The sequence below is a fragment of the Oryzias latipes genome, chromosome 24 (genome assembly GCF_002234675.1).
Source record: "Oryzias latipes chromosome 24, ASM223467v1".
In the NCBI taxonomy this organism is placed as follows: Eukaryota; Metazoa; Chordata; class Actinopteri; order Beloniformes; family Adrianichthyidae; genus Oryzias; species Oryzias latipes.
This window is the reverse complement of record NC_019882.2, coordinates 7,648,561-7,662,842: the sequence shown is the minus strand read 5'-3', so window position 1 is coordinate 7,662,842 and position 14,282 is coordinate 7,648,561. Positions and strand designations below refer to the sequence as shown.

The following is a 14,282-nucleotide window of genomic DNA, read 5'->3' as shown; positions in this document are numbered from 1 at the left end:
ATGCGCAAAGTTAAATGTAAAGTAAATCTTTTTTTCAATACTAACAGTAAAAAAATATCATATTTTGGTTAAAATGTTATGTTTTTTTATTTATTCCATCACAGTAAAATTGTTTTCTTAAAACATTTAGGTCAGTAGATAAAGACAATTGAGCTAAATAACACGAACTGAACGGAAATGTACATCATTTCTCTCCCCTTTCTGTTTCTCTGCTTGTTTCTGATAAACAAGTGGAAGGGGGGCTGCTTGTGCTCGGGAAAGGCATTGTGGGAAAGAAAGTTCAGTTTACATTCACGCTGTATTAACTGTCACACAGTAAACTCAATTTCCCAGAAAGTTTTCGCCAGCCATGCCAGCTACTTCCCATCAACCAATCATTTTTGAGTACTCAAAAGTGACCGCCTCTAAAGGCTGAAGTACCGCGCTCATTGGTCGAGGATTGGTGCCAATCAGATGTTTACCTCTCAAGTTGTTGCCTCCTATCGTTTCTGCCCTGGAGTAACTGGTCACTGTGCAGAGATAAGGCGTCCCGTTTTGGAGGACCTGCACTAAATAATGAGGACAAAGTGAGTTTTGAAGAATGACACTGTGTCTTTTTTGGCTTTTCTGGAAAGGTTTGTTTGTGGCTGTTCTGTTTGCGCCGCGGATCTGCTGCACTTTCTGGCTTCTTTGTTAACGGTCGGCTTGAAAGTATTGACAGTCGACAAGACACAGAGACAGACACACAGACCGGCGGATTGAATGGGGTTTTCCCCTTCAGAGAGCATTGCTTTAGAACAGACTGTAGAGATTGTAAAGCATCAGGTTTAATTTTTTTAAAGCAACTTTTGCAAATTTGTTAAAGGTTTTTCTAGTAAAAACCTCGTAGGAATCAGATTTTGGTTGATTTATGATGCATATTGGATTTTGTGAGAAAAGTAATTCATTGATGTTTAATGCAATCTGATGGAAAAACCTTGAGGAGATTGCAAAAATGCAAATGACATTTTCTTCTTAGCGTTTGCATTCAATGAAGCTCATCTTTTGCACATTTAAAGTAGAAATTTTAAGGATCGAAGGCAATAATTGCATCGAATGATCAATTTTTTATTTATTCCACAACAATAAAGAACACATACCATATTATTTAAAATTAGATGTGTAACAATGTACCTAAAAAAAAAACACATTTATTTTTGCCTTTTAGCTGGTTGTGAGACACTTCAAGCATTAGCCGTGCGTCAAATGATGGAGGTGCAGGACCAGGAATCCTTGGGTAGGTGGGACAGGCTGGGCAGCCGGGACCTCAGCACCAGACTCGAAGCGATGGAGATCATTTCCCAGGAGGTGACAAGGAAAGTGGAGGCCATCGGACCTCTGACATCGTCGCCCCCGGCAACTGGGACTGTGCTCAGCAGTGATCTGAATGACATCTTGGCTCATCTTCTTATGCTCTCCAAACGGTGTCCTTTTGAAGATGTGAGAGAGAGGTGCATTCAGCTCCTTCAGGAGGTCCAGGTAGGATGTTGTTCCTTTCTTCCCAACGTTTGTACCATGAAGCTGCCATCTGGCATCCTCCTCTTTTCACCTTTTAACAAGCACAGCAAATGTTGTCAAATTTCACAGAAATATTGCACTTTTTTTTGGGTGGCTCACAACTGAAGATATAGGGAAACACCTTCAGATCATCTACCTGAAAATGCTGCCTAATCTGAGGTTAAATAATAGAATCTGTTCATTTAACCGCATGCAGCCAATTGCAACCATAATTTGAACAAAAAATGATTTTGGGAATAAATCTTACCGTATTTTTCAGACTATATGCACGCTTCACCACTGTAACACATTGATGCTTATTTAGCTTCAATCAGGTATATTAGCGAAATATATGAATTATTATTCAGATACCATAGCAAAAAAAAAAGCTCTTTGATGAGGCTTGGGGCAAAATGACGAAGCAGTGCAAATCATCACAAAGATTTTTCTTTTACAGCTCTATTCCAATATATGAAAGACTTGGTCTCATATCATTCCAGCCTAGAACAAGCTGCAATTATTGATTTAGTTATTTTTGCACTTCCATGAATAAAAAAGATGCTACTTATACGTCACTACCAAATCTGAGTCCCTGATTGTTCAACTGGTTTCACTTTCAACTCGCGCTTGATGGCCGTGCGTTTTTTCTTTTTGTAACACAGAACCCAAAAACCTGCGTAGCGATGCGCAAACACGAGACTTTTAAAAGCGTAAACCCAAAACTAGCACATACGCGCGTGTACACAGACACGGTTTTAACATGGCATAAGACTGAGTGGTGCTTCTTCTGCTGCTGTTGCTGTTTGTAGTAAATACTGATACACACACCTGCAGTGCCCTCTAGTGGTATTGCTTTTTATTTTTGAAAGTCTCACATAAGTCGCACTAAGCAAAACAACTGCGACTTATACACTGAAAAATACGACAGTCGAGGTTCAAAATTAGCTAAAATAAAACAAGTTTGTACTTAAATAGATGTATTATTCTTATAATACTTCATTAGTCCTTTAAACTTAGTGTAAGCAAAATATAGTGGTAGCTAAAAGGTTTAGTCCTATATGCTACACTGCTTTTGTAAATCACGTTAATTGAATTTATCTCATTGAATACGATATTTAACCCAATCATATATCCTGTTTTGCAATTCTATTGTTGTACAGATTGAAAACGGTAAATGCAACAATTATTCCCTTTTTAGTTACTTTTTTTCATATATACAGTAGTTTATCCAACAATATCTCCAGGATAAGCCTTTGTGGCTCAAACGTTGGAGGCGTCTGTGTACAATCAGCATGCAGGCCACTTTTATGGGGCGGTAGCTGTCAACAGGGGCAGCTTCAGCTCAGCTCAGCCACTGCCTCTGAAAAGGCTGTTTTATCTCCGTGGTCAAAGTTCACGTGAACGACCGATACCTCATTCAGGACTTTCTGAGCAGCTTCTGGTTTGGACTTTCCAGGTGTTTTTTTGTTTTTAAACCAATTCATGCATCAGTCAGAAGATTTTTATTAATGTTTGGATGTTGGTCACTTCTCATCAAGATTACTGGAGGTTTTTGGTTTTTTTCCATTTCCGTTAATGTTGGATTTCTGTCTGATATCTTTAAGGATAAAAAAAAATATGTTTTTTTTTCTGGTTTCTGCTGTTAGTTTGGCTTGTTCCCCTTCACAAACAAACACTAGGACATTTAATGGGCTGGCAGGCTGTTATTCCTGGGAAGTCCACAGTTGGAGCCATGCAGAATTCCTGTTTGTGCGGAAGTGCTTTTGGAAGAGATGAGAGATGAGGTGGTGTTGGTGGTGGTGGTGGGGTGGGGGGTGGAGAAAGCTGCTTTGAGGGTTTTAGCTCTGTACAGACTGTCTGGAATTTCTGAATTATGCTAAGCTGCCTTTGCACAGTACAGACTACATTTATGGACACTGCTTTGTCGCTCATCTTTTCCTCCGTTCAAGATGCACACACTGCAACCTTTTTTTTTAAGGTAGGGGGCCAGCATGGAGGACGGAGTTCTGGCTCAGACAGTTCTCTAAATCCAGCAGATCTGCCTTAAAAGACAAAATCCTGAAAAGCACAGATGCAGTTCTGTAAAAGGAGGCCTCCTGCTAGGGGAGAATAAATTACCTAAATGAAACTGTAAATCCTTGACCAATCTAGTTTATATGTATTAATATATAGAAAATAGCCTGAAAAGTATCTAGATTTAAATATAAATAATGGTTTAGGCACTCCGACTTATTTTTTAAATATGAATTTGTGAGTAATTTATAAATAAAAATAGGGTTGCACAATATGAGGAAAACTCACGATATTAGTGATCAATATTGCGATGACAATATAACTCGAGATACATGGATAAATAGCAAAACAACCAAAAGCATCATTTCCTTTTTACTTTGACAGTTTATTTAAATAATTCAACATACCTTTAGTTATAATTAAATGACCATAGTCTACATAGGAGGCGAGCATCTAACAGAAAAGTGCTCCATCTGATTGGTCAATAACGTGAAAGCGTCTATCAGATTGGTCAAATCCATAAATGGATTTATTTGATTCGTTAAATACTTCAAGATGCCGTCAGATTGTTTTAGCACATTTAAAGTAACCATTTATCGCAAATTTTCAACGTCTTTTGCCATATTTGTCTAACACCTGGATATCCCAACAATGATACATTTGTGATTTGGCATAAATAAAAATATTTATTTGGAATTTTACATTTCACCTACTAAGTAGAGCGCCCCCTCTAGGTCAGGAAAGCTACAGTCCACCTGTGCCAAGTAGCTTATAAAAGAGTCCAAATTTCCTCATTCTTTTTAGGTTTTTGTGGAATTTTGTCTAAGAAATTATTCATTAGGACTCATTTTAATCTCATCTTAATTGAGACAATGCTTTACCCTTTATTTTCCTTAAAAGCAGTTTAATGTTTTTAAAACAGGTTTCTGTTTGTATTTAAATGTAAGAAATTCTTTTTTTTTAACTGAAAGTTAATTCTTTTACATCACTAGTTATTTTTCATTTGTTTTGTATCTAAACACAATTGGTTTTAACAAAATAAAATTTAAACAATAAGTCCTTGCTTTTGGTTTAATCATAGAAGAATTTTTTTGGGAAAAAGGGAATTCTTTCCTTGTTTTATTATTTATAAAATTCCTTATTTGAGCACAAGCAGACCAGCTGGAACCAGGTTCACACAGATTTTCAGTTATATCTCTCATTATTCCCGAAAATGTTCTTTTTTTGTTTGTTTAATCTGCCGTATTTTTTTGTTCATGAGCCCCCATGAACACTGCAAGTGCCACAGCGGAGCGGATTCAAAGCCCACAGAACCAAATCCTGTGTTGCCCTAATATTGCTGAGTTGCGAAGGTCAAAGGTCAGTGGGTCGCAGGCTAAAATAGAGTTGTGTGTGTGTGTGAGGAGGGGTCAGGTTCCCATACACGTCCTTGTGTAGGGGCGTGCTGGAGCAAAGCCAGGTCAGAACGGCTTATCCGAGCAATACAGGATGGTGAGAATGAGCAGACGCTGTCAGACGGCCAAACTGTCGCCTGGGAGCTGAATCTTACAACGCAGATGGAGGGAAATGAAAACGGATATAACCACAAACCAACAGAGAATACTTGTTTGATTGAACGTCTAAAGCTGCGGACTTATCGAGCATTTGATGCGCATTCAAGAACACGCGCTCTTGAATGTGCGTTTAGCCCACGGTGTTCACACTTCACTAGCTGGGAGGGGCTTCCTCTTCTTTTTCTATTTTTTCCATTTATTAGCTCATGTCCGCCACCTACAGGGGGAAGGGTCTTGGTGTAAAATGTCGAAGCGAATCTCTAATTTCACTCCAGGATTTTTCTTTTCACAGCTCTAATCTGATATATGAAAGACTTGGTGTCATAGAATTCAAACGCAAAACCCAATTATTTACATCTCCTCCTTGATCAATTTTCATATGATTGGCACTTCTGTGAATTAAAAAGAATGCCATCCATTCGTCACTACCAAATCCGAGTCCCTTATTGCTCAAAGTTCGACCTGGTTAGCCTTTAACTTCAATGCCTGTACATGGAGTCTGAAAATGGCTATCCCACATTTTTAGGCCTGGAAAAATTGGGAAACTAATGAACAGTTTTAGGTTCTTCGTGTGATTTATTTAAAGCTCTGTATAGGGACCTCTCTTTTTTATTTTGTGATGAAACCTACCCCTCTTCAGGTTCCATACTGTTTCCATGTTTGGAAAAAAAATAAACTATTTCTTTTTTTTTACTGTAATGGCATTAAGTATCAAAACCAATTCTTTTTCTGTTAAAGTGTTTAAAATCATAGTATTTCAACATTTAGTCCAGAATACATTTCAGTTCAATTTAGTTTCCAAATGATTAATTATCAATACCTTAGTAATTATGTTCATCTATAAATCCATAACTTTGATTTCTAAATGCTCCTTTTGATGGAGATTTAAAGTGCACAGTTTTCTTTTTTTCTTTTTATTTGAGAGGTTCTGTGCAGGATAAGCTGTAATGGCTAATTGGTCAAGTTTCCTGTTTTTCCCTTTAAATGTAATTATCCATTTAAATGTGCTCCACGGGGCTTTTAAACCGTGTTTAACTGCTGCCTGACTAGATGTTGTTTTGCCTTTACTGAATGTTTATGAAATGGAAGAAATCCAATGAGATTCAAGTTGTGCACAAATCAAGTTGCTAATAAAAATGGCTTTATTAATTATGTACAGACAGTCCTATTTATCAAAATCTCACATTGAAAAAGGCTTTTCTCCAGAAGTAAAGAAAAAAATTAGGATTTTTCAAATGAAAATGCAACGTATGTCAGTTTTTGTGATGGGGAATCGTGCGCTTCCTGATGAAACACCACTTTTGCTGATCAAGGGTGACTAACAAGTCCCTTAATGAGGTAATAACCTCCCGGTTTGGCGTGTTCCCCGATAAACTGAGAACATGTGAAGCTCCAGGCCCTCGGAGCTAACGTTACATGTCTATTTTTGTTTTCTTTTTTTCTCTTTCCGATTTATGGAACAGAAAGACATCGTTCATAATTGTTTCAAAGTACATACCGTTTCTTGTTTTTCCAGACTGAAATACTGTAAGTGTGATGGCGCAAGCATGGTCGTTTGGTGTTGCAGGGTAAAATGTTGCAACATTTTTGTCATTTTTAAATCACATTAGAACATTTATTGACATTTCTGTCTGTAAAAGCTTCTCGGTGTTGACAATGACGTGTTTCCTCAGATGACCCACTCAGGTTCTGTTCAACTGGAGTTCTTGTTCAAAAGTGCAACAAAAGCCCTGATGGGTTTTCTGTGTCTTTATGCATACATTGATGATTTCTGTGCACGGGCCTTCTTTGTTTTTGTTTTCTGTTGTGAACCCTAAAATCGAACTTAATGAAGATTAGAAACATGCAATAGAGGCAATTAAAACATGCGATAGAGGCAATAAAATAAAGCACTTTTAATTAGCTTAATCTCAACACAATGTACATGTTTAATAGTATCTTGTCATATAAATGCATATTTATTATCAGTACTTGATTAGCTTCCCTGCTTTTGACATTTAAGGGTTGAAACAGATCTTCATTGCGCCTTTTGTCCAAAACAGTTTTTTCAGCAGACGTCTGGCAAGTTCAAAGGTTCCCTAATTTAAGAAGTGATAAATTCAGCATCAAGTAGCACAAACAAATCAAACTTTCAATGCACTTTCTGATAAAAAACTGTTTAGGACAAAGCCGCATTTCTTAAGTGACTTTATAATACTAAGACGTAAGCTACACAGCTGATGTACTTTAGGTTTTACTGGGTAAAAACTGGACAACCAACTCTACTGCTACACTACCAAGTCCTGTGGCCTGCTAAGCCAATCATGGCTCAAGATTTTTCCAACATCACAGGTTCTGAACATATTTCAAAACAACCAAACAGAGGTCATTTTGGGAGATGAACTGTTGCAGATTGGTACTCAGAAACGCACATTAGGACTTTGAATTATTACATTTATTACAACTATTTTGTATTATGTACAAACATTTTATTTGGGGGGGAAAAAAGCACAAAAGCAATGACCTGCTTGATTGTGGACTATTTTCCTTGTTCAGGCGGGGTTGGTGAAAGTGGTGTGTACGGAAAAGACGGCGGCAGAAGCAGGCAGTGCCCTCTGGCACAGTGAAATGAGTACAAAGGACATGACAGAGAAGGAGAGCTGTGGATTTACAGCTGCTTGCCAGTTGGGCAGAGTAGTGGAAAAGAGTAGAGATTGGATCTCAGCTGAATGGCAGGAGCTGCTGTTTGCCTTCAGTCAGTGACATATTTTCATTACAGATTCCCTTTGAAGCCAGAGCTAGTGCATTCACTCTTATTTTTTTTTACACTTCAAACTTGGTTTGGTTGAAGTTTCCCTGCTTCTCTAGACGTGGAGGTGGGATTTATGTCTCATTTGGATCAAAGGAAGTTGTCAATAGAACATAAATCAATTATTTTACAGAAGTAATTATGTGTTCTTGGCATAATTTGCACTTTTTTGGCTTTCCTCCCCTTCAGTTCCTGAATAGCACAGTTAAAAATGGCCATCACCTCCACTTCCGAGTAACCAACGACAACACCCCATCATTGCACCTTGTACCACTGGTTCAATTCTAAGATGTTGTATTTTAAAATCTAAAGCTTTCGGATGAAAACTGACGACAGAAACTGAACATGTGAAGGAATTGAAAGCTGCACTATTTAAAACATTTTTCTTACATTCCTGCCATTCAAACTAAAAAATGAAAGATTTTACATCATTTATTCACTTGCAAAAGATTGTCAGTGACCTAGTTGCACATTTCTCACGTGCCCTCCCCTCCTTTAGATCTTGAGTGTGCAGCCGGCGGCTCATTTCACTGGTGGGAGCGGGTGTTTGTGTGCTCCCCCACAAACAAGGGTTGGATCCCGGCCGGATAGAAACGCAGAGGAACATGGAGACGCACGTGACGAATGGGTTTAGTTGAAGTTAATGATTAGAAATTGTGGTTTTAAAGAGAGAAGAGGTGAATGCAAAGGAGGAGGCAGAACAAACAGTGTCTTTCTTAGTATTCCGTTAGCAACCTTCAGCGGAAAACTACCAGCACCCCGGAAGAACAAAGAGCCTTCCTTCACTTTGAGCTGGGAGACTGATTTATACTGCCTCTCAAAAGTACATTTTTTCAGTTTTCAGGAGACATTTTTTAGTGTTGGAACTAAGGCAGACAAATTATGTTGAAAATATTACACTGACTACACCGAGCGCTCTCAACAACGCGTCTTTTTCTTTTTCTTTTTTTTAACAAAAATATTATTATTACTACACAATAGCCTGAAACTGCCCTAAAAACTCAATTCCGAGTGGTAAATTTAGTCATTTTTGTGCTGCAAAAATCACAAAATATGCTTTTATGACAAAACATGTAAAGACAAAATAAAAATGTTTAAATTAAAAGACAAAGCAAAGAGAAGGTCATAACAGTGTTAAAAATGTCTAAAAAATTGGATGAAGCTCCACTAAACTACATAGAGTTCCAAGGATTGACTCCAAAGGGTTTCTACAATTCTTATGTTTGTTTTCAACCAAAAATGCTCAAATTTAAAAACTTTTTGAAATGTTAGAGTTACATTTTTGAAGGAAAACAATGCCATTGGAGGGTTCGGTGCCATTCCTGCAGTGTAAACAGTGATGGACAAACTCACCGGTGAGTTTAGTGACTACTGCTGTAAAGTGTAAAGTGATTCATTCAGTTTTTTTTGTGTATTTCTCTTTAAAAAGGTTAAATAATTGAGACAAGACTTGACAGAATTTCTGCAAATAGAAGGTATGCTTGCTTCCTGAAGAGTTCTACCGTGCCTTTACTTATATTTTGACAGATTTTTTTTCATTTGAAATAGGACACAGATTAGAAAATCCTGAACCCAATGCATTGATATTGTCATTATTGTATTCTATATTAAAAAGACATACACTACCCTTCAGTAGGGAGGTTCGATTTGTCTCCAAGGCGGACTGGCCCCACAGGATTAACAGAGCTATAATTCCACTAATGGTGGTTTGTAAATGAAGTGGCTAAAGCCCCGCCTCTTTTATCCAAAAGTCTTCCAACACCGTGTTTTAAAAACTGTCTCTTTTTGAGATTAATTAGTTGTAATTATCTCTCCACTGAGTGCTTTTGTCAAAGTTCGTGTTTTTCACAATAAAAGCCTCAAAAGCAACAGACCTAACAAAGCTGCTGCACAAACCTTTTTATTCAGACTAAAGAAGAGTGTTTTGTTGCAGCACTTCAGTGAAACCCTGCCATCTTCATTGCTCTGTTTATATTGAACAGCTGACAGTGGGCGGGGCTTCACATGTCATCACCCTCCCGCGTTAGCAGCTGCTGTGGAGCCATCACACAGACTCGCCCTCACCTGTTTGCTCTTATTCTCCCCTTTTTTCCAGCCAGACTCGGGTCAAACAGAAGTCATGGTTATCTCACTGCACGGTCCAACGACCTGGACTCTTCACCGCGATTTTATCTCACCTTGCTCATCAACGGGGGGTTTCTAAGTGCAAAATAGTCTGTGCAAAAGTCATAAAAAAGTGTCTTCAGTCATGTAATATATACATATTTCTTAAACATTCTAAAATTCGTACTTATTTTCATGACATAATATTAACGTTACTCAAAAATACTTTTTTAATTGATGTCCCACAAGAATAGGAGTGTCCGTTCTGGTATGCACTTAAAGGGACGGAGGAAAGTTTCTCCCACTATATGGGAGAAACTGTGGAAAAGAAGGAAATTGGGGAAACAAGGATTTTTTTTTCCTACCTTTGTTCCAGCAGATTTATTTAAAACAGGTCGATTATCTCATCTGTGTAGGGGTGCGCCTGTGTGTATCTTTGCTGGAACATATTCTACTTCGGTTTATTTTGAAAAGAAGTTTTCATTCTGAAGGCCGGCTCTGTCCTTCCTGTTGGTCTGATATTATCAGTTTTATGTTTGACTTTGGGAAGTTCCGTTCAGGGAATTATTTTATATTTCCTAGTCTTTTAAAAGCAAGTTGATACAAAAAAAACAACCTATTAGATTCCAAAATTCTTCCCATTACTCTTCAAAGGCTCTTTTACAGCCTTTTCATTTAGGAAAAGAAACATTTTAAGAGCTTTTTCTTAATGTTTTTATAAATAATAGCAACAGAAGGATAGTTCTGCAGCTCGTTCGAGAGAAACTGCTGAAGAATTGCTCAAACGGAAACCTGAACCCAAAGTTCAGCTGCTGCAAACCTTAAACTGTCAAGTGTCACAAAACACTCCAGACTATGATTTAAGTTTGTTTTATTGAGGCAGAACAGATTCAACGGTTTTAAACTGTCTCATTTTGGATGAAATGTGCACTTGAACATCCCACATAGTCCAGAAACATCAGTATGGATAAGCTGCTTCCTGTCATCTGCTGGATGTTGGCCGACTTAAAGTTTGACTGCGATCATCTTTTGATCTTTTTTTAAAGTGTTCTCAGTGGTCTTTTAATTATGATTTTGGCGTTTTTAGCAAAAATCCCCAAAACCTGTGTTGTTTTCTAGGACATTGGTTCTTCAACTCCCGTTGTTAAGAGCTCTGTCTAGGGACCTTGTGGCCCGTCAAGCACATTTTCCACCTCACAAATACCATCTTTTTTAAACAGCATTTTATCGTCTGATCCTGATTCACAAAAAATTACTAAAGAAATACTCAAAAATACAAGTTTGATCTTATATTCTTCATCATCATCAGAAAAATGCCACACAACACAATTTTAATCTGGAGTGGGTTTCTACAATTAATTTGGCGCTGTTAAAAATATTTCATATCTCATCATGTGTAACTTTTCCTGCACATCTACATATCTTGAATGAAAAGATATCCTTAACCTTTACTCTGACATTGTTCTACTCTACCAGAGGAGATGATGAGAGGTCAAACAAAAGGACTAAGCAGTTCTACTTTCTTTTTCAGCTCGGTGATAATGCCACGCCATTCCCGCTGATATAAGTATGAGGCATTAATCAAGATTTAAATTGCATGTATGACTGGCAACATATTCTCCAGTAAAATCTTTAGACATTTTGGGGTAACTGCCTATAGCTTGCATCATCTCTACTGTCTCCAACTGTTTCATCTTGGGGCGTATTTGTCATCTGTTTGGAGTAAATTTAATTGCAACTATAAATGAATTATGAGGGATATTGCGTGGTTAATGGATTGCTTTAAAAACAAAATCATTATATAAGTTTTTCAGTGCTCAACCTCGAGCAACTTGTCTTCAGTGTCAGCTGTCATTGAAGTTCACCTCTTCCGCCACACGGGGGAGCCCTTAACCAGTCCTTCACTGCTTTTCAGCTCCTCTCCGGTTTCTCAATGGGAATTTTCCATGCACTGTGCAGAATGCATGCAATGCTGCACATGATTTTCAGTTTTTCCTTGGGCCCCGGTCACTTAATGTCCATCCAGTCTATGTGTTTATCGAGATGTGTGCCGGACCTTCTGCCTTTGAATGTGAGCCGGCTTGTGTGCACGCCTGTTTACACATTTTTAGAGATTTATTGCAGCAAACACGCAGGTTTTAAAGGCAGCTGCAGATCAGGTCGCAAACATGAATAGACCGGTGGCTGCAGTCCAGGCCTTGCTCCGTATCAGGACACCAAGCACTCACTCAACACCGAGCATGGCTAAGGACAGCACACAAACAAAATATTAGGAACACTTGCTCCGGCCTATACCCAGAAATTGTGTAAGAACATAAGCTGCTCTTTTTTGTTCTGTGTGCTGACGTTATTACTGAAAAGAAGGGGATCACTTGAACTCGAAATGAAAAACTTTCTGAAACAGTGAACTTGTAAAAACAGCGATACAGCGGCATTTGGAGTTCAGAAAAGTGTCAAAAAACATATTTAAGGCACAAATCAAGAATCAATTTTCCTTTCATTCTGATATATGAACTTTACTGTTTCTCCTGACAGGTCATTTCCCTTTACAGTTACTTCAAACCTCCCACAGAGCCGGGCTGGCTTAGAATCGGCCGTGATGTTGTTTCAGCATGTATGCTATTGTTTTAGGCCCAGTGCGTCGAGGTGGAGGGTATTGTACTCTCTTCTCAGGAGGATTGTCCCAGTCTGATGCGTGCATGCGTGTTTATGTTCCCGGCCAGTTTGTCAGGAGGGCGACGGCGACAGCGCCAGCGCTACGGGACCTCCAGCGTTCCCACAGTCGTGCCCCGCTGACCCCTGCCCCGCTGCTCCACGGTTGAAGTGGTCCAGCGGCGGACACAGAGTGCAATTCGGCTCGTGTGATTGACGGGCTGCGTTTGTAGTCGTTTCTTGGACATCTTTGCCCTGGAGTATTTACTTAGTGTAGGAAAAGCACTCACTCCCTCAGACTGACCTGAGTGTCTGACCTAATTTGTCTGCATTCATGCTGGTAGTTTTTGGATGTCATCTTAAAACACACCAAAAAATGCATTTCTTTTTTAAATAAAAAAGTGAAATTTGCTTGGATTCTGACATTTGAATCATTAAAACTTGAAGGATATGTGCTGGTCACACTCACCTCAGTGGTATTCATGGTGTTGAGTTGCAGTCAGCTGTCACAAGACTTCTAACTTTAAAACTGTAATGACATCCTCTTCTTCCCACTGATGTTTGTACTTACTGTGACACTGATTAAATGCAGGTTTATGAAAACTTTATGGCTATTTCCATCAAAAAAAAGGGAAAAAAAACATTTCATTCATTCTTATTTATGTTTTTGCAGCTGTTTTTCAGCACTATGTATTTTTTACAAGCAATTAATTCATGCCATAACAATCTAACCGCCTATGTCTATACTTTTGCAATCAAATCAAATGTTTTAGTATCAAACCAAGTGTAGTGACTTTATCAGCTCTGAAGTGCTTCAGGCGTGCTGGCACTTCTGTCCCCTGAGAGCATGTGCATCAGCGTCCACCTCAGAGGACCCGCTGAAGAGCAGGTGCATCCAGAGAATGCACTTGCAGAATAATCCTGATTAAACAAACACTTTGAAAGTAGATCAAAATACTTTAATGTCACACAATACGTTGCAATGTCCGGATGTGGGAGCAGCAGTTTTGGCTCACCTGCTAATAAAGAGTACTACACAATACTTGCCTTATCAAATCATTAATAAAACAAACCTGTAATAAAAGCTGTAACTGTATCTGGTATTCTGATAATGGAGTGCCACAACAAAAGAAGTGTTAGTTCTTTGGCTTTTAAGGCTCTCAAAGTCCCTGCAGATGACTTTTCTGTCACAGAAGTCTACATCCAGCTTATGTAAAAAGTGGAGTAAAACTTTTATTTTTATGTACTTTTTTTTTTTTTTTTACTGTGTTTTGTGAGGAAGAATAAAAAAGACTTTTACCACAGAGTATTTTTGCTACAAACAGCAAAAAGATTTTTATCTTAACGCCTTCTTTAAAAGCTGTCATTTTGTAAATGTATGCCTTTCTCTTAAGTATGAAGCATAAAAAAAAGGTGTTCTCAAATGTTATTAGTGCCTCTGTTTGCATGTTTCTTTCCCCACACGGTCACACTTTTCTATATCTGGATGTGTCTGTGCTGAGACTTTGAGGTGTCTGGGATTCTCACTGGTGGTGGGTGTTTGCAGCTTGTTTGGGTCCCTGCAGAACCTCGTGTCTCAACTGAAAACAACACTCACGTGTCAAAGAGGAAATAGGAATGTTCCTTTTTTTTCTTCTTGCAACTTTTAACAGTCCGGT

The 14,282-nt window shown here is 38.4% G+C and overlaps 1 protein-coding gene across 1 annotated transcript in view; it reads left to right on the top strand.

Moving 5' to 3' along the window:
- Positions 1-476: 476 nt before the first annotated feature.
- Positions 477-14,282, top strand: part of sesn1 (sestrin 1) — a 52,882-nt gene continuing 39,076 nt past the window's right edge. Inside the window, exons 1-2 of the mRNA XM_011491602.3 lie at positions 477-566; positions 1,187-1,497. Of these exons, the coding sequence (XP_011489904.1) occupies positions 1,225-1,497 (273 nt within the window). The 5' untranslated portion in view covers positions 477-566; positions 1,187-1,224. The remainder of the gene's footprint in view (positions 567-1,186; positions 1,498-14,282) is intronic.